Genomic DNA, 25,474 nt, shown 5'->3' with positions numbered 1-25,474 from the left:
AATATATGAAAAGGCCACTGTTATTCGGAGTTTAATTGGACTGTGATAAACTGCATGCAAAGATTTATCTTTGATTTTAGTACACCAGTTACTTGTAGCACTTATCCAAAATCATAAGCAATCATCTAATTAATAAGACATTGTATTTAACGAATTTGATTTTATTAACTTTTAAAATTTTGTACAGTCTACCAGATAATACATTTCTTCTCAGGATTCATATTTGTGCCAATTGGACACATAAAGTCCTCTGCAAACTCGTGAATATTAGAGAATGGCACGTTGATCCGGGCCACTGGTGGACTATGCCAGTCTCGAGCGATTGCATCCCTAATCTTCTCGGGATTCTGCTTACGGCACCAGTTATTGGCTGCGCTAATCCAAAACATTTGTTGCGCTGTGTAATTTAGTCCAGGCAAGCAGGGCTCGAAGACAGCTGTGTGATTTATCCATGCGTTGTACGCATAGTAAGCAGCCTTGAAGCCACCATTGTCTGCAATATTCTCGCTTTGTGTACGCTCGCCGTTTATCTGATAAAAACCAATTTATTAATTAAGGCATTATTCTTCTTTTAATAATATAAATTGATAGGATTCAAAAATATTGATGGTTACTTACTTTGAGACTTGTTTCTTTAACAGTGTAATTGTTATACTGTTGTACAAAACAATTTGCTTTCTCCAGATATTTAATCTTGGTACTCGCTTGCCACCAGTCAATTTGGTTACCATTTTTATCACTTTTCCGTCCTTCACTGTCAAAGCCATGTGTGATCTCATGGCCGATTATGGAGCCAATCGCGCCGTAATTCAAATATTTCGGCCTATCATAGCGATAGAAAGATCCTCTCAAAAAGCCAGCTGGTATCTCTGAAAAAAACATGGCTTGTGATAATCATATTTTATGAGATCAAAGCTTCAAATATGAAATACCGAAAGTGTTCTTCTGTAAATAATAATATGCATTTATTATAGCTGCGTTTTTATTATCTTTCCAGTCTTTCTTGTTTACAGGACCCCTCAAACTTGCATAATATTGTTTTGTAAAAAATAATGAAATATTAAAGGCACTTTTCAAATAACTCCCATAATTGATGTCAAGATCCTCATAATACTTGTCAATTTTTAGATCATCAAAAAGTTCGTCAGAGTATCCCACAAATACATCCATTGCGTCAATTTTATCAAGTGCAGTTTCTTTAGTGTCATTATCCATCCAATCAACCTAAAATTCAATTAAAGCTTTATTAATTATAAGCCATTGTTTTTTTTTCAATTTATATGAACAATGATTATGAGTATAATACTGGCATACGATTGCATGCAATAATGAATTCAAACCTCCTCTAACATCTTCCTGAATTGATTTTTTACATTCTGCACCAGTGCCAGCACATTCTCTTGGATCTCCTTGTTGAAATACCTACGCACATACAGTGCGCTGAGACTGATAGAAAAACCTTCCATAACATCTTGAATACAGGAGTAGGATCTATGTTTGCGCTCCTTGACCCCACGGACGACTCTTGAGAACATCAATTTTCTATCAAGAAAGGCATCCGGCAAATAGTCTATGGAGTCATAGACTACCTGCCATATCAGATAGTTTGCAATCACTCGTTTAGGGGTTCGAGCGATAAGTTTTTCTATTTTGGAGAAAAAGTTGAGGTCATTGACAATTACGACCTCATTCTCATCAACTGACACGTTGCTCAGATTTAGAACCTCGCTGATAAGTTCCAACCATGGGATACTAGGATATTTTTCTGACAGCCCTATAATGGTGATTGGGTTATGAGTTGCCGTTATATTCATTAGTATTTCTAAAGAGCTTTGTATCTATTAAAATAATTTTTGTATTTATTAATTATATTTATAGTTTCGTAAATGTATGGAAAATATATAAATCCACTAAAATTTATAAAAATTGAATTATTAAACATACATTAAAAAGTTCAACTTCAAAATCAAGACACTTTTGCATATCTTTAGTTGCAAAATCTTTGTCTGCGCCTAGCATTACTGCAATATCAACCATGTAATCATAGTAAGCATTCGGGATCTTACCGGACGGACCATCTAATAAATACGTTGGACTTACTCTGGTAGTAGCACCTAAAATCTTTGTGAAGAAAATATATCAAAACACCATAAAATGCTATCAGTGGAAAAACATTCAAAGCGAGGAACTATAACGTTAATTTCATACTTTTAAAATATTTTTAGTAGTATTTTTTGGATCAATTCCAACATAAAATGTAACCGGAAACAGAACGGGATAACCATGATCTTTAATTCTAAAAACTATTTCAGGCCAATTATAATTATTGTCTGTCCAGCTTTCACCTAGTAAGACTGGCCAATCACCAAGTTCATCTAATATACGTAACAATGTGTATGTACCCTCTTCTTGAATTCGAGCTGCAATCGTGTCGTTAACATTAGTTGAAATAATTAGTTATAATCATATGTATTGTTATATTATAATTGTTGTACTTACATTTATTCATGCAATTGTGATAGTAAATTTTCAATTTTTTAAAAGCACTTATTTCATTAGGTTGTATTTCTTTCTTTATTTCATCAACTAATTCGGACAATACCTTTTTTTGAGTAATACTCATCATATCAATTTTGTTTTCATCATCAGGGATGATTGCATTTTTTATAAAATTTCCGCATGCAAACTGATAGAAATCCTCACAGGGATCAATATTTTGATCAATATTATTAATGAAAAAAGATGCTGCAAAAGATATTTCAAATATATTAATTTAAGTTTTTATATCTAAATTATTATTTTTTTAAATATTTCAAATAATTATAAAAACTAAAGCAATCTGAATTTCTTTAATTTTGAAAATTGAAATCGATCTATAGATATGAATTTTATATTCATGATGCCTTGCATGTCATCTACAAAATATATTTATGGGGTGAAATTTCGTTTATAAGTAACCTTCATTTTGGCAGCTCAAAGATGAACAGAATTCATGGCACGCATTCTGGTTTCTTGTGTTATTGTCCTGAGTTAACGCATCATCTGGTTTTACTACGAGTGGGTAATAAAATATCGTTTTTTATTTACATACTCATATGATTGGCTTTATATTTACTACTTAAAAATAGAAGCAGACATACCTGCGATGGGAGCAACTGAAATCTCTCTCTTTTTTAAATTATCTATAAAAACATTTTTCTCAATTTCTTTCAAATATTTTAAAATAAAAAGATAATATTATATTTACCAGAAGTAGTTTTGTTGCAACTTGTGTGATGGCTAACCAATATTCCGAGGCCAATAAGAAGAGTAACACAAGCTACAAAGCCGCATACGACCACAACTAATAGCAGTTTTTCTGCAGTCGTAAACCTTCTCCACCCTGATGATTTCCTAGAAGTTAAAATGAGAAAAGATTTGTACTAAATAAACTTTGCGGGTATAAAAAATAGTATTCTAAATGCGCATTTAAATAGAAATTCTTTATGCTATAAAATATACAAATTTATCTAGGTGATATTACAATAAAACTTGTATCTACCAAACAATGTGCTCATTTGCACGATTACGAATGGAAAATATAATTTATTTGAATGATTGATATAATTCTATGCATGCATAGAAGTATAAATAACGAATAAAAAACTTACCTTATCTCCTTGTGATCCGATTCATGTTCAGAATTAGCCATTGTTTCAATAATTCTAGGCAGTTTATGGTAAATGTTCACAAAAAATAATTAATTCGAGCATTAAGTTTAACTTTAACTCGTTATTTAAATCATATAAGATTAGATGATAAATGTATGGTAATTAACGCTTATACTTAATGCAGTGTTCTTGCCTATAGCTTACGTTAATTTTACCAAGTACTTTATCTAATACACTACACAAATTATTGGTCTTTGCTCACGCTGCATCATTACTAACTTTATCACACAATCGTTCAAGCTGTAGAAAAAATCCACACTCGACCTCAAACTCGTTAGAAATTTCGCGAAAGAGAGAGAGAGAGAGAGAGAGAGTACTGAGAAATTGACGGCTCGACAAAGAATCGCACCAAAAGAAAAAGAAACACAAGGCCACGGGAACTTTCAGGCGCCACCGGCGTTTTGGTATTCCCGCAATAATCAGATATCTCTTAGCTCTTTCGACTCTTGTCGGACTGGATTTTAAAATAGGTTTTTGTGCGTGCCTCATGCTTCGAACTTGAGATTTGTATAGCCCATACAGAATTCTACGTTCGAACGCTGCTTTTAGACTATTTTTAACCTATCGTAAAGTGGGAGTAAATCTTGGACTTCTTGTGTTATACGCAGGTAGTTTTTAACCGCCCCCTCTCCCCGCCGTTTGTTAGCATTTCTTTCTTGCTTATTTTGATTATTTGTGAGATTAAAATAGAATTATTTAGTTAAGAAAAAGAGATCAATATTCTATTTTCTTACTCTATTCTTTATGTAAAGAAGCACATACAGACTGATTCAGTACACATGCAAATATTCTACTGATATTAAATATAAATGCATTCTTGTGAAATGAATTGATACAAAATTTGGAAATCAATTCGAAATAATGATTATCAAATATCTTGAGAACAAAAATGAAATCCAATATTATAAACAGAATAATAAGCAATGCCCGAGTCAGAAACTGTTTTCTGTAATCCCTTCGTTTGACAAATAAAAGAAATAGCCTCATCTTTAGCTTGACTCTTCTTCCAATCTTCCGATGTATTTTTTTCAAAAATAATACGGCAAATAGTGTCTTCATTGAATTTTCCTTCTAGTCTGGAACAATATTTACATAAAAAATCTTCATAAGGGCGTCCATCAGCATTTCCATGTAAATCACCTTTCCTGTGAATAATTTTGTAGTCATACTGATCTAATTTCCCTAACCAATGAGCTAATTGTCCATCTAGTTCTTTAAACGATAATAACCAAGTCAAAGAGGAATGATCAGTCTTAATGATGAAAGGTTTACCGATAAGGTAATAATAAAAATGTTTTAACGATTCTATAATAGCGAGGAGTTCACGTCGAGTGACGCAATAATTTCTCTCCGGTTTAGAAAGGACTCTACTATAATAACCTATGACTCGTTAGATTCCATCTTGCTTCTGAGAAAGAACCGACCCAATTCCATGATCAGAAGCATCAGTATCTAAAATAAATTCAGAATAAAGAGAAGGAAATGCCAAAATTGGAGGTTTTGTAAGAACCTCTTTTAATTTTGATAAGGCTTTTTGACAATCTTCTGACCATAAGAACTTAGTCGATTTTTCAGTTAATTTATATAAAGGTTTTGCTATATTTTCCTTTTTCAGAAATAATATATCCTAAATATTCGACTTGCCTGCTGAAGAAAACACATTTCTTCTTATTTAGACGTAAACTTGCTTCTTGAAAACGAACAAATACCTTTTTTAAATTGGATATCATCTCATTAAATGACTTTCCTAATACCATGACATCATCTAAATAAACTAAACAGAATTTTGAGAGATAATCTCTGAGTAACTTTTCCATCAAACGTTGAAAAGTCGCCGATGCATTGCATAATCCGAATGGCATAATCTTAAATTGCCATAAATCTTTTCCAATTGAGAAAGCCGTGATTTTCCTATCCTCTTCCCGAATCTTGATCTGCCAGTATCCACTCTTCAAGTCCAATGTACAAAACCACGAATATCCTGTAAGTTTATCAAGAGTATCATCAACTCTTGGTAAAGGGTACGAATCTTTAATCGTAATTGCATTAATTTTTTGGAAGTTAATACAAAAACGAATTTTTCCATCCTTCTTCTTCTTGGGAACTACAGGTGAGCAATACGAACTATTTGATTCTTCAATGACTCCTTGAGAATGCATCTCAGTAATACATTCATCTAATTCCTTAATTTGATGAATAGGGGGTCTTCGAAAAGGTTGTTTAATTGGTTGATTATGGAGTAATTGAATTCTGTGTTCACCCAAATTACATTTTCCAGTAACGTCATCGTCTTGAAAAATTTCTTCAAATTCGTGTAGAAGATCCGCAAACTCCCGACGTTGATCTTGATCCAAGTTCTCAGAGTTCTTGTCAAAAATGTCTTGTAATGAGTCTGGTAGAACCTTACTAGAATCGACTATTCTTGAAATTTGTTTATTAATGATTGAACTTGGAGTATTTAAAATAATATTAGTAATTAAATCTGTAATAGCAGTTGCATCAAGAAAATCACTTCCAAGTATACAATCATCAATAATATTTCCGACAAAAACATCTAAATTAGCTACATGATCACCCAATTTTAACGACGCTGAAATCAAAAATTCAACTGGTACCTTTTATCCAGTTGGATACTTAAGTGTTGTAAAATTAATAGGAATTCCCATATCTTTTGATTCAACAAATTTTGGATATAATAGTCACATCAGAACCAGAATCTACTTTAAAAATACAACCTTTGTCATTAATTAAACCATCAAAATAAAATTTATTAGAGTTCCTATTAATTCTTCCAACATGGCAATCAATCCGATAAGAGTGAGAGTTTGTTGGAGTCTTGTCAAGTTCAGTTAAACTCGCTCCAGAAAGTTTAACATAATCTAGTTTCCCTGATGTGTTGACAAAGTCGGACAATTAGACTTGAAATGTCCTTTTTTACCACAATTCCAACACTCTATTCCTTTTACAAAATCTTGAAAATTCTGTCTGTCTGACGGCTGAGATGACGGCTTAGATGAACTAACACTCTTTGGAAATGATGAAGAGGTATAATTATTTCTCTGAGCTAGATCTTGAAGTCGTTTGTCCTGATCTTCGATAACTTTAACTTCCATAGCTCTTGCCAGAGCAATTTGAAGCGAATCAATTCTTTCTAATTTAAGAATTTTCCGAATTGAATTGTTGAAAATAGCAATTACAAATTGAGCACAGGCGATTTTATCTTGAGTTTTAAAAGGACAATCAGGATAAATTAAACCAGCTAATCTCATAAGATCAACAGCTAATGTTGGAAAATCTTCACCCCGTTGTTGACGCCTGTTCGGAAATTGGAAATAATACATTGGTGCAAAATGTACATCACCAAAACGTAACTCTAAACTTGATTTTAACTTATCAAAATCTATTGGATCAGTATCTTTATAGCTATCAAGAACAGATTTAGCTTTTCCCCGTAAAGAAGCAGCTAAAGCAACCATCATCTTAGCACTATCCCAATTATTTGTTCTAGCAATTAATTGAAATTGATTCAAAATCACGCAGGTACCATCATAAGTATCCGGTTTGAGATTATAACCTAAATTAATACTTTGTGTTGATTGTGTAGTGTCCAGTGGGTCTACGTTATTAAACCTTAACCTATCGGATGTACCAGCTGCTATAGCAGAATTTGTGTTCATGTTTGTGTTAGAAATATTTGAACGACTTAGCTCAATTAATCGACGTTCGAGATCCTGTTGTTTACTTGTCCACTCTGACCGTTCTGCGAGTAATGCCTCGTTTGACCGTTGCAGTCTCTCGTTGTCTTCAACCAGATGCTTCATTTTCTCCTCATAGTTCTCGCGAAGCCGTCTCTCGGATAGAAAATCCTGATCCCGTCGTCGAAGCTGGTCGGAAAGGTTTACTTCTTCCACAGAACGTTGAGATAAGCGCATTCAATAAATCCACTTCTCGTGAATCATCAATGGATTGTGCTGGTGCGTCCGGCTTGTGTGGTGTTCTTGGAAGAATCTTGCCAGATCGAAGATGCATAAAATAATCACTCAAAAAAAAAACACTAGTATTCCGGACGAGCCCCCAAAATGTTATGATCGGGTTCGGGTAATAAAAATAACAACACGTTATTTATAGAAAATCACTCTTTAACTAGGACTCTTTATTCGAACGTAAACACAACTGTTCTCAACAGCTGACAGAACCAGACTAAACATAAACAACAACATCCGCGACGTCGTTGATCTCGTTGCTAAGGTCGCTATGCGCGATTCTTGGTGGTCGAAGCGCGCAACGTTCAGGCTCGGTCACAACAATATTTATTACTAAAGCACGTGTCAAATATGATATGCGTGTTGTAATTGAAAAACAATGTTCATTAATACTCTAAGGCACGGTTTAAAAATGCATGAATATTTTCAGCAAGGATGGTACCTAGGAGTACACAAAAATAAGGCTTTGAAGATCTATAGGAATAATAATAAAAGTACTAAAAACAAGTCTAGCAACTTTTGAGTCGATCATAAATTTTAATTTACTCTATAAAGTAATATATAGTTTAATTTTTCTTTTTTATTTTCTTTTATTTATTTTTTATTTATTTTTCTTCAAAGATGAAAAGTGATCTATGAAAAGAGAAGCCAACTAAAACCAAAACGAGATATGATTGGTCGTCTCTGAAATGGCACTAAATTTTAAAAGTCCTTACAGTACAACGCGTGAGGAGCGCGCATAAATATACCTATAGTATTATTAAAATAAAAATTTATTGGCGTATCTTTAGTATGTTGGCCACCTCGAAACTTGATAAAAAATAAGGTAAACTATCTTTCTTTTACTCGTCTTTTAGGACGGAAACATTATAAATATATTCATATTTTAATATAAGAATGCATTTTATAAAATGTTACCCAAATTCCTTTTACAGACTTCATTCTCATACATAGCTCTTTGATCAATTCACAACTCATTACTTTTATCTGTGTGCAAACTATAAGTATCTCAACAAGTTATCGTCGCATTTACATTTTTTTATCATACATATCGCATCATCTGTACAAAACCTATCCAATATAACATTCAGTTTATAACATGCAAACTTTTATTTTAAAATCAAGTTGTTGCTTGGAAAAAAATATACATGTTTCACTCAAAGCTTGTAACTCTGCAAGTATCGTTTAGTTAACAATCACTCCCAACAAAACGCGTAAATATCATTAAATAAGGAACATAAATAAATAAAGATGCGCACAATAGCAATTTTTGCGTTTCATTTTTGTAGTATAATTCTACCTTGAATAAAGGCTTTACTTATTTGCAGATATAAATTTAATCGCTTAGGTATGGGAGATGGACCTGGAGCACACGTGCAAATCATATTTTATTATATCAACAAAATATAAATTTTGTATAAAACTTATTAAACAAAATTTGTCTTAAAATCTATAAAATAATAACATTTTTTTGTCGTAGAGCTATAAAATAAATTGATAATTTGTCACTGGTTCTGTCTAATTGTCAAGGTCTACTGTATACATCAGCCTAACACTCAAATACAAGCCTCTACTCAGTCGTCAATGTTAAATTATCAGTATCTCTTAAAACATGCGAATCGGACGATAAGTAATAACAACCACATTGCTTAGCCTCATTTCACTTTTTTCACCAGATCACGCACTTCTTTTCTGGGTTCATTTTCGAGCCGAGGGGGCACTTGAAATCCTTTGCAAACTCGGGCATATTGGAAAACGGTCCGATAACTCTAAATTCACCAGGACTGTGTTCATCCGTTAGTATATCAAGCCTGAGCATCTCGGCGCGCTGCTTGCTGCACCAAGTGTTGGCTGCACTGATCCAGAACATCTGCTGGGCTGTGTAGTCGAGACCTGGTAGCAGCGGCTCTGGTCCGTTCCGGTGCACCCACTCGTTGTAGGCTAGGTAGGCTTCTTTGATACCACCGTTGTCTGCGATGTTCTCACCCTGCGTGTTGATGCCGTTTAACTGGAAACAGATGAAAATGTGGAGTATTCAGTGTCGACATGGTAGATTGTTAGATCACCGACAAACTTAAAATTCAAAATTAATAGCAATACTTACGTTAAGTCCGACTTCTTTGTCCGTGTAGTTTCCATACTGATTTATAATGCATTGTGCTTTCTGAAGAAACTTTTCTTTCGTTTCCTCTTTCCACCACTCAACTAGGTTTCCATACTTATCGTATTGACTGCCTTGATCGTCGAATCCGTGAGTAATTTCGTGGCCCATGACAAAACCAATAGCACCATAATTCATGTACTGTGGCCTATCTTTACTGAAGAATTCGCCCTGTAGTATGCCAGCTGGGAATTCTACAATAAAAAATAGATTAATATTCGTACACATCTTAAGAATCTCGATATAACTCGTACGGAAACCCCCTTACGTATGCTATTATCGTTCGGCGAGTAATATGCATTGACTACTGCCGAATCTCCGTAGGTGATCCAATCGCTCTTGTTGACCGGCAGTCTAAGCTGGCTAAGGGAATACTCAGTGGAGAATAGCGTAAGATTAAGAACACTTTCAAGGTAATTTCCTGGCGTTATTTCAAGCGGCGCGTAAAAGCTCTCGAGCTTTGAATCATCCAGCAGCTCGTCTGGATAAGCAATGAAGCTACTCATCGCGTCGGCCTTGTCCAACGCGGCTCGCCTCGTTTCTTCGTCCATCCAATCGACCTAATAGAATCATTTTATTTATTAATTTATCAAGAAATATAGACGATAGGTGTCTATAGACATCCATTCTTGGCTCAATATGTGGAACACTGCCAATTTGCAGCGGAAACAGTAGAGTTATGACAATCAACTGACCTTCTCTATAATCTTCCTAAACTCTCGGCGAATATCCGAGACCATCTCAACGACGTTTTTCTTAGCCTCCTCATCGAAGTACTTTCGTACGTAGAGTGCGCCAACGCTCAAGGACAGCCCACCCGAGACAACACCCACACATTCCTGCCACCTGTTGCAATATTCTTATTACAATTTGCTATTTGCTTTGACAAATTACTGAACCAAACTGTCAACTATCTATTTATCATACTTTATTTTATAATTTAAATAACATTAATATCTACCTGGGTTCTCTCTCGGTCTCACCGGTGACTTCAGTCCAGTAAGTAAGTTGTCGCTTCCTGATCTCTTCATCCAAGTAATCGACGGAGTCACGTACTACCCTCCAGATAGCGTAATTCGCTTGGACGCGCTTTGGTGTGACGCGCATCAGCTTCTCCAGTGCAGCGATGAACTTGGGCTCCTTGACATTGATCATCTCGTTTGGTTCTAGCCGTACGAATGGTTCCATTATGCGGTTTAAGTAAGTTAGCCAAGGGATACTCGGGTAAACCCTCGAGAGGTCCTCGATGGTCATCGGATTGTACAGCTCCGAGGCGTTGCGACGTTTTTCGCTTGGCATTGATATCTTCGGTAAAAAGAAAATACATGTATTTATTATATGATATTAACAGTCATTTCTACCAGTAAAAAAATTAACTAGACAATATATGTTGAATTAATTCTAGATGAATGAGTTATTAGTTCTCATCGTATAGTTTTTGGAATAGTTTTTAGACAAGCTCTATTCATCATTTAGCTATACGTTCTAACCTACTTGCGAATTATATTGTAGTTCACTATGGGTATGTCTGAAGTCATCTCAAACAATTGAGTTAATTGAAATTCAAATTTAAAAGAAAATTCATGGAAGGCTTGTAATGAAGCTATACAATCAAGACCTTTATTTTCGATATTAAAAATAATATACTTATTTCCGTAATTATGATCTTGTCTAATTCTGGCTTAATAGCATACTCAAAATCGAATTATGTCACAGTTATTTGAAGTATATATATGGAAAAAACTAAGGAAAAAACAAATTATCTCAGCATTTATGTGCACTAAATTAGATACAAATTATGAAGAGAAGTTCACTGCAATTGCAGCGTTGTCGAACAGTGAAATTGTGTACTCACGTTGGCGAGGCTAATTTCAAAATCAAGAGACTCTCGAAGTTCTTTGGTTACGCGATCTCTATCTCCCCCGAGAATTACGGAGATATCAACCATGTAATTGTAGTAAGACCTTACAACATCGTTTCCCAAACCTTTGGACAGATATTCTCGCGGAAGCGCCAGCCAAGCCTGATCCAACTGGAAAAAATCAATTCGAATCATTAGCAATAAGTCAAAAATAATTAAATATCTGCATGTAGTTGAATTATCGGATCAAGCGTTTAGTAAATTAAACGCTACGCTATACTAGTATGAAATATTATATCAGATTCTACAGTCTTAATAGCATGTAACACGAGAGCTTTGAGAAGCATCTTTATATAACTTGCGAATGAATTGCATAGTTGATCTAGCGTGACAAAATTTGCATTTCAAAAGCCAGTTGAGAAAAATGCTCGCATTCCTTTACTTACAGTGATCATGCGTTGCGAACTATTTTTTGGATCCACGTCGATATCGAAACTTATGAAATGATCGACTGAGAAGCCTATCTTTCGGTTTCGATAGACAGCCTCCTTCCAGTCAAAATCTTCGTCATTCCAAGAGGATGTAAGGACAGGCCAACCTCGTAATTTTCGTAAAATTTTGAATAATGGCTCCAGGCCCATCTCTTCAATCAGGGCTGAAATATACTTGGTTTAAAATTACATTTTCCGGTTGTTCATTTTTGTTATTGAATTTTATTTTGATTCATCTTTTCTTCTACACTTAAAAAACTGTACTGATATAAAAGTTACGACTGAATTTCCAGTAATTTTAAAACAAGTAAAGTTCTGTGAATTTTTATGTCATAGCACTTTGTCCCAAGATTACTGATTAGTGCATATTTACATGCACTGTAAGTACGTTCATGCAAATTGATATTAGCTTCCTAATTTGGACACGACGTATACAAAAATATTAAAAATTCGTAATAATAAATTTGTGCTGCACAAATTACTGACATTTATTCATGCAGCTTTGATAAAGGTTTTTCGTCAATCTAAAAGGAATTTTTTCATTGGGTTTTATTCCTTCTTCTATGCTGGATCTTAGCTGCATTTGCAAGTCGTCGTCAATCATGCTGAAAGTGTCAACGCTTGGCTGGTCATCGGGTATGGCTGTGTTCTTTACGAAGCTCCCGCATGCGAACTCGTAGAAGTTGTGACAGGGGTCGACGTCCGGGTCCATGTTTCCCAAGATTGCCGATGCTACAGAATATTGCATACAACAAAAATTATCGTGTCAGCGTATGTACATTACTAAAAGACCTAATTTATATAACATATGTTGTAAGAATACCAACCCGTATGTACGCATTCCGATGATAAACAAATACTATCTTTTCCGACTAGTTTAGAAGCCTTTCCGCCCCGAGACCTGTCACTATTTGATGTAACTTGAAAAAAAAAATTCTGGACGTGAATCATTATTAATAGTTTAAAAATAATAACGATGAATTAAAAATTATTCCTTATGCATACATGTAGTTTTTATTATAATATACTCTTCGATACGAAATATTGAAAATTATAATACCATGATCTTAAATGGATTTATTGACAGACAAAGTACGCGCTGCCTTTCCAAACCATTTGTTTTTCATCAGCATGATCAATTTACTGAAAAACATAAAGTGCATGACAGACAATTACAGACTTCTCCAAGGCCTCGTCGAAGGAAATCTCTATCTCCTTTGTCAAACCAATCTAATCCGGCCTCAATTTTTCAGTTCAGAGGTGCAGTTCAAGGCAATACACCTGAGTCTCTTTTCTAACCGACAACAAAAATAAATCTGAGAAAAAATCAAGCTCTTGTATCATGCAAGAAAGAAAAGTGATTGCTACTCTTCAGAAAGAACAGCTTGACGGCGCTTGATCACAAAACAATGCAAATTTTGCGGCTACAGCCGCAAACTACTTAGACACGCTAGCGCGTAATTAATGTCTACAGTATCTAGTCTCGGTGCTCGAAAACCTCGGGATCGTCCGGTACACGTCCGCCTGCGCGTATCTATGCGCGCGCTCGTACTTACGTAAGCGCCGGTAGAGCACACGTGCAATTTCGCGTGGTCGTGTGTTGCCGCGATGTATAATGTCAGGCTTGCCCAGTTGACAATGCCAGCGCCCTTTTCCGCAAAACTGCGGAGGATGGCAGCGCGTGCTGGTTTGTATTTGCTATATTGTGAAGCTATTTGAGCTATTGTTTGGCTCATCTTCTGGTTATTGAACAATCGCGATGGAATACTACTTATACGTTTTTTACTGAATTTGTAAAGTTGTGAGCACAAATTAATTCCAAAATCATAACACAAAATTTATAAAATGCTTAGGTAGCAGAGCATACTTGTATTTTGTTAACAAGTTCTTGGATAAGTTTAATAAAAATCATCTATACATCAATGGCTACTAGCAGCGATATTACCATTATCGCCTGTTTATCTTTATAAAGTGAAATCGCTTATTCAATTTATAGGTTATTGTTTTATTAGCATGTACAAAAATGTTTGTACTCCAAGGTAGTACAAATGCAAGAACAAATTTCAATCTATTAAACTTGTGAATTTATGAAACTATGAGTCGAATCGTTTTTCGAATTACAATACAATAACAAGTAATTGAAATTTCTGCTTGCTCATTGACTATCGTGACATTCAAAAAAGGCAAGTTATTACGTGTAATGTATACGCCATGCATGACGAAAACAATTATAATTAATTGCATACGCTTGGAGAAAAGCCTAATAATTTTGGTTACAAAACAATAATGACTTCTCGAGCAATTTATACTTTTAATATTATACTAAGGCATTGAGAAATGTAAACTTTAGTTTTTTAACGATTCATTAATAGTTAGTTTCCTCATCCTATAGTCAACGTTTATTTTCCGAGCAAAAAATTAACAACTGAGTTTAAAAACTTTATAATTTGTATCGTTCTATTCTAGTTTTTATTTTTCCACTTTTAAATCCTCAACGATCCAAGTCTTATAATGAAAAGTTATAGTCAATAAAAAATCGACATTTTAAAGATTATAACTACCTTTCAACCGATTCGGTAATACAGATACATTTAATAATTGTAATCGCATTAGAATTCGCTATTTTGCGTTAAATAAAATACTGACGGAACGAACAATATTCAAACAGAAAATTGACACACATATGTGTTGCCATAATTGCCTTCAGCTTGCTTTATCTGCACACTAGACATCGCCACATACACATCCGTTAGCTGCGAATAAGAATGAATTGGTATACATCGTTCTCCGCGCTTATCAGTCGAATAGTTGTCTCAAATCATTTTCGCTTTTATTAAACACACACAGAAATCAAGTAATACAAGTTCATAAAGTTCCTCACCATCAGCCAACGCCCTGTCGCAGGTCCTGATTTTGGTGGCAATGACTTCGATCCCGATAATGAGACCAATGGATAAAAGGACGCCGCATACGGACATGACCGCCAGAGCTCGTTCCAAGGAGGTTCGTCTTTTCCACCAAGTTGAGTTTCTATTATATGATTTGCCCCAATGGTATTGTAATTTATAATAATGAATTTATCATAAAACTTTAAAAGATAAACTGTATTCTACTAATTAAAAAAAAAACCTGGCGGTTTAATGTAGAATTCTACTTCATAGTGTTTAATTGAAAACTGTACTTGGAGCTCATTAAGTTTTATTAGTTTTACTTGAAGAAAAAAACCTGCTGTACAGATATGAATGTCTGCATTTAGCAAATGATAAGGGAGCTAAGCGAATAATTAAAATAAGATCCTTTAATAAATGTTGATCTTGAAGAATTATAATAACCTACATTTATAATTAATTAAAAATAATACCCATCGATTCTTTGAAGATTGGCTTATGGCAAATTAATTTTAAAAAAATACAACGAATGCAAGCAGTCAGTAAACATAAACAATAATATACTATAACTAACTTGCTGATGATCTGATGAGCGCTCGTCGTCATTTTGCAGTTTTCACAAGACACAGCCAATCAGCTATGAACCAGGCTGACGTGTGTTGCGAATCTCAACGCGAAGCTTTGCGACGCGAGCAGGAGCGCGTTCGCGACGTCGGCATCATCGCGGCGAGACTGAAAGCCCGCGCGCGTATCTCTCAGTATTTAAAACGCCGGCCGCAACTTCTATATATGTATAACTATAAGGTACTCCTTCTCCTGGCTAAAGCCGCAATTGAGCGTCGCGGCGCTGGAGTCTTATTTGTTATTTTTCAAAGCGTCATTTTGTATAGATTCGACGGTTGGTGGATCGTTATAGGTTTAATGTAATTATTTTTAGGGTCATTCAGGGTAGTGAATCGAAAAAAAGATGAGAAAAATTATTTATTGACTTTAAGCGTGTCAAAAATTACTTAACAAAAGTCGAAAAATTATTGGTTAAAAAGTATAAAATTATTAAAAATGATGCGGTCGTTGATTGATGTAATAAAAAGCGTCTATTAGTACTGTGATATACCGTCCTCACTGGAGTATTTTTCCGTATTCTTCCGAATATTGATCATACAATTTGATGAATTACCAGATACTTGACAACTTTGTTTTCTGAGAATTTTAGTTTTTCGTGCTTATCGTATATCAAAAGTACTTTTGAATATATTCAAACTAGGCTAAAAGTTTTAATATTATAAATAGCTGCTATTTTATAAACATTCAAAAATTACCTATAATAAGTGAAAATTTCAGCGTTTGAAAAATTTGTTTTTGTGTCATTAGCTAACTATAGTTTAAAAGTGAAAACCAACCAACGCTCAATTTCTTTTCATGCCTTGGCTATCAAGGCAATCCTTGGTTCTTGTATACCAAACAATACTAAAGAACACGTCATTATTATTCAAAGTATTTTCCGAAGTATCTAGGAAAGAATATGTTATACTCTCACAATACACATTAATAACTGATGTTGAAAAAAATGAAACACGAATCCATCAAAGTGGCATTTGACATAAGATATTTTCAATCAAAAAAGCTTTGTATATAGGACTTATATTATTCAAAAGAAATGAGAAAACATACATATTAGCGACTTCAATTAAGTCAAACTATACACATGCCTCAAAGCAAAGCTAAAACAAAGAAAACTTTAAACTACGCAATTCCGAACTTCTAGAACTAAAACAAAAACACACGAAACTCATACTTACGCGAGCCGTGTAAGATCACACAGCGCCTTGTCTTACTTGATTGAAGTAATCTCTTGAAGTCCAACGGCCGGAATAACGCTGGCGCGTTATAATCGCGGCAGCAACTAGTCGGAGAATGCAAACCTATGGTGTTGCTACCGCTGTTGTCTCCGTCGTAGTCGCATCAGAAACTGCCCGAGTGCAGTTTGGACTTGACGTGGGCGCGCGCGCGCGCACTATGCATTGTCATCTCTATGAGCCTCGCGCCGCCCGCGCGGTCACTGTACTATGAAAGTCATTGAATCTCTGCCGGAGAGCTGGTGACACGCGCAGGAGGGGAAGGATTCCCGTGCGAGATGCTCGCAACTGAGATGAGAGTACGTCTTTGCAGTGCGATACAGGTAAGCGTAGTTGGGTACGGCTGCTGTTTGAGTGAATTTTTTCGCTGAGGAAATAATCTCGGATTGAATAAAATTTTACCTTAACTATATTATATTGCATATCGTCGAGATGCTAAATTTAACAGATTCCATCTGATCTATTACCCATGCATTAATTTAAGCCGATGATTCGGAAAATTCTCAGAATTTATTTTTAATACAGAAAATTGCAGGTAGTTTCATTCTTACGCTGCAGTTTTAAAAACAAGTTTTTAATAATACCTGTACTCGAAAGTGCAAGTCAAAATCATCACTGCGAGCAAGCTTTACATTTTACAAGACTTCTCAATACCTAATACAGGATCAGATAAAGTTGAACAAGTGAATAGCCGAAAAGTACTATTATCTGTTTAATATTAAAATTTGACGTTCAACAAATATATTATGATTAAACATGTAAGATTCTTAGTCGCCTCCTTAAAAAAATAACTTGTAAAACAATACGTCAACTTTTACTACCTATGTAATTACACAATATCAATAATAAATTACGAATCGCAGTTGTGGCTTGCTTGTCTATGGCAAAGCATAAGTGATGGAGCTCATCAATGAAGCGAGATTATTCTGTCAAATGTACACGGTATAACGAACTACTAACGATTAATACTAGAAAGGAGGCTATTCCTACAAGTACTTCCACACGGTCGCTCTATTCATAAACATCAAAGTGTTGTTATCTGTTCTCGCTTTTGTCTTGTCAAACCACCTCCTGTATATTTTACGAATGGGGCTTATGGCTAACATCATTGATTTATAAATCCTACATAGATTATACGTCGCAAGAAAATCTATAAGTTGGCAGCTGAACCATACGAATTGTTATTCCAATTTTCGATGAAAAAAAATCTAAGCACCGGACTCTACAGCTATGTTGTAAAAAATCAATTATTTTTGCTCTTATTGACAAAGCAAGCTATACTTGAAAAACCAACTCAAAAACATTATTATACCGAGAGTTATTGATTTTAAGCAAGTTTTTCAAGTAACGGAAATAAGCCACGAATAATATTATAATAATGATAATCTCGTATACCGATAACATCTTAAAGGTATATCACGTCTGCCTAATTGTGCAGTATTTTCGCATACGAAAAAGTAATTTCACGCGAGCGCATCAATGTATTATATCTTACAGTCATGAACAATAGGTCAATCCAGAATATGGGACAAGTCAATTTTTGAATCCATATTAGCACACACAATAACGGCAATTTACTCGTGTCGAATGTGATGATTAATAAGAATGTAATATACACGGTAGGTCTTACTTCTACACTTAATAGATTTTAAATCTTCGCATCGAATGTTTATTATTATCACAAAAAATTGACACGTCGACGAAATCATACGATGCCGAAATCGCGTTGATATTTCTGAAAATCGCGTTCGCGCAAGCGCAGACGTGCGTTCGCGTGAGTAAAGCACGTAGCGTCTTTTTGTTGCAGTACGCAACAGTCCATGTCTGCAATGTGCAAAATTATTTCAGATCTTGACATCACAAACAAGTGACAATTAGTTTTCCTGTGCAACGCCGAACATTTACAATATTCGGAGAACAGTTGCGAAGAATGGGTTATCAAAGTTTCTTAATAAGTTACTTAATTCCCTACTTTTCGTACAATATAGTCGTACATACATTCACTATGTTCGAAGAGTGTGTAAGCTTCATTTATTCTCAAATTTTATAGTTAAATGAGTTTCATAGTCATTTAATGTTCAAGTTTTTTTTTCTTTTCGCGTCGCATCATATTTTTCCGATTGGCTAACATTAATTTTTTACCTGGTCGAATTAGTCGTTTTTTTTACGGATCAAGGCACTTCCGGTTTTCGACCTACATCTCCCTTGAAAAGATAATCACCGGAAACCCATCACCGAACGATTTACATATTCGTTATGGTCCGAGCAGAAGTTTTTTGTCGCTCACCAAAATGCACATTCAAGTCAAAGTCAGCTATACATAGCATTAGGGCAAGCTTTGTCGAAATGCTTGAAGAAAGTTCAAAAGTAAGATATATCAGTTTCGAATAAAAATGAAAGTATCCTATATCCTCATAAACATCAACCTTCTGCTCGGATGATCTATTCAGTCCCCTGCATCAAAATTAAAAAAAAAAAGTAGTCGCTTTCCTTCAAATAAAGGTTCTTTCAGCAGACTATGTTTGCTGCTGTTGTCTACCAGACGGCGCACTTCTTTTCCGGGTTCATCCTGGAGCCGACAGGGCATTTGAAGTCCTTGGCGAATTCATCCATGTTCGAAAGAGGTCCCAGGACACGGAACTCGCCAGGACTGTGGACACCGGTGGTGATGCGCAACTTGAGGGTCTCTGGTCGGTACTTGCTGCACCAGGTGTTGGCTGCGCTGATCCAGAACATTTGCTGGCCACTGTAATCGAGACCTGGCAGTCGCGGTTCGGCTCCGTTACGACGAACCCACTCGTTGTAAGCCAAGTAGGCCTCCTTGATTCCACCGTTGTCCGCGATGTTTTCACCCTGCGTGTTGATGCCGTTCAACTAAAAAAAAGAGTTTTGAAAATTAATTGATATTCACGTTATCACGAATTTGTGACTTACGTTCAGTGATACTTCCGGTGCGGTATAGTTGCCGTACTGATTGATAATGCATTGCGCTCTCTTCAGGTACTTCTCTTTGGTTTCAGCGGCCCACCATTCGACGAGATTACCGTTCTTGTCGAACTGCCGACCTTGATCATCGAATCCGTGGGTGATCTCGTGACCCATGACAAAGCCGATGGCACCGTAGTTCATATACTTGGGCCTATCATTACTAAAGAACGCACCCTGCAGGATTCCAGCTGGGAATTCTGGAAACGAAAAATGTAATCAGTTAAAATTTAATTTACGTATTCATATTCATACCCATACGCATGATCTAAATTTCTACAATGACAAAAGCATCGTGACTTTTTTCATACAAGATACGTGGAAAACCAGTCAATTTGTCAACTTACGAATGCTGTTCTCTATAGACGAGTAGAAGGCGTTAACGATGGCGGGTCTGCCGTGAGTTACCCAGTCGCTCTTGTTTACCGGCTTTCTGAGCTTCTCAAACGAGTACTGGGTACCGAAGAGCGTAAGGTTCAGGATACTCTCGAGATAGTTGCCCGGCGTGATCTCCAGTTTTTCGTAGAACTGCTCGAGCTTTGTGTCGTCGAGCAACTCATCTGGATATGCGATGTGCGTGCTCATCGAGTCGGCCTTGTCCAGCGCGGCTTTCCTTGTCTCGTCGTCCATCCAGTCGACCTTCGATGAATAAGAGAGACCAGTATTTGCATTATTCAGTTCAATGTAATCAATTTCTCACGGCAGTGCTCATTTGTTTAACTTTAAAATCTAAGAATCACAGTAATGTATATGTCAAATTATTTGCATAAATGAATCCTCACCTGGTCCAGAATTTTCTTGAATTCACCCCTGATATTTGAAACCATTTCGACGGCGTTCTTTTTAGCGTCTTCGTTGAAGTATTTTCTGACGTAGAGTGCGCCTACGCTGATCGAGAAACTACCGGAAACAATGTCCACGCATTCCTTCCACCTTGGCTCTCGCTCCGTCCTACCTGAAATTTGAATATTTTCATACAATTATTCGTCGATTGCCAAATTTCATTCTGAATCATTAAAGTCAAAAAACGTTCCTACATGGAATTATACAAGTTGATTTTCGCAGAGCTTTAAGATTTCAGCTTTAATGCGACAAGTCTTATGTATACAATCAAATACTCACCACTAATGACGGTCGAGTAAGCGAGCTGACGCTTGCGGATTTCATCGTTGAGATAGCTGACGGATGTCGCTGCCGCCCTCCACATAACATAGTTGGCCTGTATGCGCTTGGGAGTCTGCTCGAGCAATTTCTCGAGATCGGTAATGAAGCTCGGTACATTGACGATGACCATCTCATCCTCGGTTACGGTGATACTCGATGGCAGAAGAGTGCTGAAGTACTCCAGCCAGGGAATCGTCGGAAACTTTTGCGTCAGCTGGCGTACCGTCATGGGATTGTACAGAGCTGTGGCGTTTCGCCTCTTTTCGCTCGGTAGAGAAATCTGAAATTATTATACGAAAATGAACACGCTTGACATTTTGAATGTTAAATTTTGATATTGATTTTCGATTCACTTACGTTGGCGAGTTTGATTTCAAACTCGAGCGATTCCTTAAGCTCGATCTTAGCTTGTTCTCTGTCCGCGCCCAGAATCTCAGCAATGTCCACCATGTAGTTGTAATATGCGCTCACGATTTTGTCGTCCATTCCTTTCGACAAGTATTCACGCGACAGACCCAAGGAGGCTTGGTCCAACTAGAAGAACAAATTGATCAGTCAATTATAAATCGTTCAAATGAATTATTCGAATAATTTTTGCCATACAGTAAATTAATAGTACGTTTAGCGCTTCGTTAACTTACATCGATAACACGCTTGGTACTGTTTTTCAGATCAACTCCAATACTGAAATCGATGAAATAGTCCACGGAATAACCTTTTTTACCGAATTTGTAAACAGATTCTTTCCAGTTGAAGTCGCCATCGCTCCATTTGTCTCCTACCAAAACTGGCCATCCACCCAGCTCTTTGAGGATCTTATGGAGTGGATTCAGACCCTCCTCTTCGATAAGAGCTTTAAAATTTAATGATTGTTATATTATTTACTCACGTGTTTTAATACGAATATTTAATGATCATTATTCGTAAACTTACTCTTGTTCATGCATGTCTTATACAGAGTCTTCAATAGCCTAAATGGCCTTGGGTCGTTGGGTTTGCTCTCCTCTTCGATGCTGCTCCTGAGCTGCTTCTGCAGCTTGTCACTGATGATACTGAACGTGTTGACGCTCGTCTTGTCATCGGGGATTATCGTGTTCTTCAGAAAACTACCGCAAGCGAATCGATAAAAGTCATCGCACGGCTCCACGTTCTGGTCCATATTTTCCAAAATCGAGGAAGCTAGACAATAATATACCTCCAATCAACAACTGTACAACAAGTGTTACATCACGGCGGAAAATTACGTGAAACCAAAATTAAGAAACGCAAAAAAAGTCAGTGCCATAATGGACGGGATTCCCCTAGAAGGTCTACTTTCTCTATTTCATAACATGATTATCAGGCGACAATAGAGGTATCAAGAACTGTGTATTAACCGCAAACGTGATCGCTCACTTCGTACCTTTTGAAATATGTTACATGTTAACTCTTTCGTTCACAGATTTCGATTCCTGAAATAACCGCACGGTCGGAAATGGAAATCTGAGGAATAACCAGAAATAAAAGTAACAGAACGAGAAACGATTTCCCGCTCAGCTATTCGCTCAAGGCAAATCGAGTAACCAACGTGGAAAAAGATTGAGAGCGTGAGAGATAGATATGGAGGGCGATATCGTCAGACGAATAAAATAAGAAACTCGAGGACGTACCTGTGTGGATGCAGCCGGGCGACAAGCAAATATCTCCTTCCGGCGACTTCTCGACAACTTGAGGCACCTTCTTGGCAAGCGGCGCACCGATGAGGGCTTCCGCTGTGGACGGTAGCATTTCCGCATTAGCCGGAGCTTTATATGCCAGCGATGCAGCGTTACGGTGACAAGTGCGAATGGTAAACCGTGCAGTGGTGGCAGTGGTGGTTGTGATCGGGGCGAGCAGAACGTGAATGGTTTACGTGCGGCGATTCAACATTTTTCAATGAGTGCAACAATGTGATGTTATTTTAATGAGGTATTGGCAATAATAATGTGGTATGATATTATACTAAATGTGGCTGTGCATCGAAATGAATGAGTTAAATATTTCAGACTTATAGTTATTTAAAATAAATGCTTCATACTAGCGAAATTATATTTTTGAAATTTAATGAATGATTTACGAGAGAGCACTACGTTAGCAATATGATGGTACGCAACAACGCAACATAAAAGTTTCGCTACTCGTATACAAAATTCTATCAAAGCCCACATTGAATTCATAAAAGCTTACCGCTCATGAGGCTTGACTCGCAAGGTTCGGCATTGCGCGCGAGAACCCCAAGACCAATGGCAAGGGCTATGGCGACCAAGACTGAACATACCGCAATGATTGTCAGCCCGCGTTCCAGTGCCGAGCGTCTCTTCCACCAAGTTGGATTTCTGAAACAGAATAAAATCATTGATCAGCAACTTTTCGAAGACGAAGCAGTTGAAAATCATTTCTAGTTCTCAAAGTTGACTGGACTTTATCGAAATGATTTTGAAAACAGCGATCTTATCGTGGTCGTTAATTTTCACCTTTCTGCGATACGCAGAATTGGAAATTAACGTAAGCACTGTACGACTAAACAGTATAAATGACTACATTTTGACGTTGATTTATGCGACGATAAATATTCATTTGCGTTTTTTGTCGTAAACTTGTTCGGGACTTCGGACAAATACAAATTTACGCGATCCTCGATAACGATCTTCCTTTTTCCCGGCGACGCGGCGATTGAGGAAAACGCTGATGAATTTTTATAATTCATGTTTTTAGTGCACTCTAAATAATTTCAAACCATACACCCTTCGACTTTCTAACACTGCGAGGATTGATCGCTCCGACCTTTGATTAAAGAAAAAATGAACTAAATTTAGAAGGCCCTGATAAAAACCAAGCCAATCTCTCTACCCCTCAATCTAACTAAACAGCCCATCCAATTGCTCCGAAGGAAACTGCGTTCTCCAAGGTGCGACGCAGTCGCGCGACGACCTTGCCTGATGGTCCGCGCGCGCGATCGATCGTCCCTCTCTCTCTCTCTCTCTCTCTCTCTCTCTCTCTCTCTCTCTCTCTCTCTCTCTCTCTTTCTTCCTCCCATATCCGGCGCGTTATCGCGCACTGCAGGGGCGCGATACTTTCCTCGCGTTATCGCGTCCCACTCGCGCTTCGGGTAGTAAAAGTCGGCTACTCCGGGGCGCAGCCGAGTTCATATGTGGCTCGCTGGAAAATTTATGGACCGCTCGTTTCCGGCGCGAATCGCTATAGCGGTCATGTGACCTTCCCGGATAACTTCCCGGTTGTAGCAGAGGAGCACGTGCCGCGCGTTTATAGAATCGCGAATTGACTTTTCATATATCGTTGCGAGAGCTGGTTTTACTGGACTGCGGGGAGCGAGCTTTATTTTCAATTGCTTTTCATTATATTCTCTCCGACTTGGATTCAAGCACGGCCGTATCTTGTTTACCACGTGTTCCTACAGAACGATATGAGATTTCTTTTCTCGCACGTTTTGAAAGATACTTTGGATACTCGGATAGTGGCGGTAAAATTAATATATTTTTCTCGCTAATCGTCAACAAAAATTACATAAGCAACGATAAATCACGCGGCTGTACAATCATCAAGCTCTATACGTGTACGACTCGTAAACACCCATGCACGTTCGTAACGCCTACGTCCACTCATAAATAGCGCACAATGAACGACAACAAACGAGTCTATCCAATAACTCGCTGCAGCATCCATTTCGTTACCTCAACTGGCGACTCCGATCGAGCCAAGATAGATGGCTTTTTTATTCATTCATCTCCCGCGCACAATCAAATATAATACATACTCGCATGTATACCACGACCTAACTCAATTCCATGTCAATAGCCGATTGGCAAAAAGCTACGAGTCAGAGCTCACGCAATACTCTTGATATATATATATATATATATATATACACGGCGCTATCGTCGCAAAAATAAAGCATAACGATTCCACGCGATTGTAACCCCAGAGTTCACTTATTCCTATATAAACTTCCACAAAACATACGTACCTGGTTACACACATTCGTAAACAGTCGCATAATTTCACGCCCGCGGGTCGATCGGCTTTTTGCGCCACTCCACTTTCGATTTCGTCGCGTCCCGCTGGCTGCGAGTCGTTGACCGGTAATTGGGAAATCGATAAGCTTTTTGTAGTGATTCGAGCGCGATTTACCAGCTGTACGTCAGAGAGCTTTCACGATTATCGCAGCCAGCAGCGTTATTATTAGCGTTGTTAAAACTGGCTTTCTTATCTTTTTGAGCAATAATTTAACCGACGCAATCATCAGCTTCATTTTTGTCTTGGTCGTCATTGTTTTGATCGCGGAGAAAATCGCCACGACTACCAATATCAACAGCTTCATTGCCATCTTGCCTTTAAT

General features: G+C 36.9%; 3 protein-coding genes and 1 long non-coding RNA gene across 9 annotated transcripts in view; 1 reads left to right on the top strand and 3 right to left on the bottom strand.

The window, feature by feature from the left end:
• Positions 1-143: 143 nt before the first annotated feature.
• LOC100115186 (neprilysin-2) lies at positions 144-4,209 on the bottom strand. Its single transcript, XM_016981436.3, has 11 exons — positions 3,651-4,209; positions 3,248-3,393; positions 3,141-3,182; positions 2,959-3,051; positions 2,500-2,745; positions 2,209-2,420; positions 1,945-2,121; positions 1,341-1,838; positions 933-1,224; positions 619-869; positions 144-530 (listed from the first exon to the last, which is right to left on the bottom strand). The coding sequence occupies exons 1-11, from the start codon at positions 3,689-3,691 to the stop codon at positions 189-191; spliced, it is 2,340 nt and encodes a 779-aa protein (XP_016836925.1). The 5' UTR covers positions 3,692-4,209; the 3' UTR covers positions 144-188.
• A 3,622-nt stretch (positions 4,210-7,831) lies between these two features.
• LOC100115264 (neprilysin-2) lies at positions 7,832-15,846 on the bottom strand. 3 transcript variants are annotated; one of them, XM_001599985.6, is made up of 11 exons: positions 15,669-15,846; positions 15,088-15,236; positions 13,034-13,126; positions 12,693-12,938; positions 12,162-12,370; positions 11,710-11,886; positions 10,816-11,159; positions 10,550-10,700; positions 10,123-10,414; positions 9,798-10,048; positions 7,832-9,701 (listed from the first exon to the last, which is right to left on the bottom strand). In XM_001599985.6, exons 1-11 carry the CDS (start codon positions 15,698-15,700, stop codon positions 9,363-9,365), a joined length of 2,283 nt encoding a protein of 760 aa, XP_001600035.1. In that variant the 5' UTR covers positions 15,701-15,846; the 3' UTR covers positions 7,832-9,362. The 3 variants fall into 3 exon arrangements, with proteins under 3 accessions (XP_001600035.1, XP_016836497.1, XP_031787658.1); XM_016981008.3 differs by having other exon boundaries at positions 15,088-15,215; positions 15,669-15,842; XM_031931798.2 differs by lacking the exon at positions 15,669-15,846 and having other exon boundaries at positions 13,034-13,142; positions 15,088-15,191.
• A 1,595-nt stretch (positions 15,847-17,441) lies between these two features.
• The window catches only part of LOC100115299 (neprilysin-2-like), a 32,618-nt gene continuing 24,585 nt past the window's right edge, over positions 17,442-25,474 (bottom strand). For 2 of the 4 annotated variants that reach the window (XM_008209937.4, XM_008209939.4), the window contains exons 2-11: positions 23,305-23,453; positions 22,749-22,883; positions 22,033-22,278; positions 21,741-21,952; positions 21,457-21,633; positions 21,058-21,379; positions 20,718-20,890; positions 20,283-20,574; positions 19,885-20,135; positions 17,442-19,824 (exon numbers count right to left, since the gene is read on the bottom strand). In XM_008209937.4, coding sequence (XP_008208159.3) covers positions 19,486-19,824; positions 19,885-20,135; positions 20,283-20,574; positions 20,718-20,890; positions 21,058-21,379; positions 21,457-21,633; positions 21,741-21,952; positions 22,033-22,278; positions 22,749-22,883; positions 23,305-23,453 — 2,296 coding nt within the window. In that variant the 3' untranslated portion in view covers positions 17,442-19,485. The remainder of the gene's footprint in view (positions 19,825-19,884; positions 20,136-20,282; positions 20,575-20,717; positions 20,891-21,057; positions 21,380-21,456; positions 21,634-21,740; positions 21,953-22,032; positions 22,279-22,748; positions 22,884-23,304; positions 23,454-25,474) is intronic. The other 2 variants (XM_008209938.4, XM_032602284.1) reach the window with 1 other exon arrangement.
• Positions 22,274-23,163, top strand: LOC116417645. The gene is made up of 2 exons (XR_004227892.2): positions 22,274-22,453; positions 22,541-23,163. It is a non-coding gene; the product is annotated as an uncharacterized LOC116417645 (long non-coding RNA).

The sequence above is a fragment of the Nasonia vitripennis genome, chromosome 1 (assembly GCF_009193385.2).
Source record: "Nasonia vitripennis strain AsymCx chromosome 1, Nvit_psr_1.1, whole genome shotgun sequence".
Lineage (NCBI taxonomy): Eukaryota > Metazoa > Arthropoda > Insecta > Hymenoptera > Pteromalidae > Nasonia > Nasonia vitripennis.
The sequence above is the reverse complement of the archived record's forward strand: the minus strand, read 5'-3'. Positions and strand labels throughout refer to the sequence as shown.

Bases quoted from the DNA above. Each gene is read 5' to 3' on its own strand.
- LOC100115186 (XM_016981436.3), bottom strand. From the start codon at position 3,691: ATGGCTAATTCTGAACATGAATCGGATCACAAGGAGATAAG. The intron at 3,052-3,140 runs GTATGTCTGCTT...ACCCACTCGTAG, and splicing joins TTCAGTTGCTCCCATCGCAG to TAAAACCAGATGATGCGTTA. The intron at 531-618 runs GTAAGTAACCAT...GGTTTTTATCAG, and splicing joins TTAAAGAAACAAGTCTCAAA to ATAAACGGCGAGCGTACACA.
- LOC100115264 (XM_001599985.6), bottom strand. From the start codon at position 15,700: ATGACGACGAGCGCTCATCAGATCATCAGCAA. The intron at 11,160-11,709 runs GTGAGTACACAA...TTTTTACCGAAG, and splicing joins TTGAAATTAGCCTCGCCAAC to ATATCAATGCCAAGCGAAAA. The intron at 10,701-10,815 runs GTAGATATTAAT...ATATTGCAACAG, and splicing joins GAGACCGAGAGAGAACCCAG to GTGGCAGGAATGTGTGGGTG.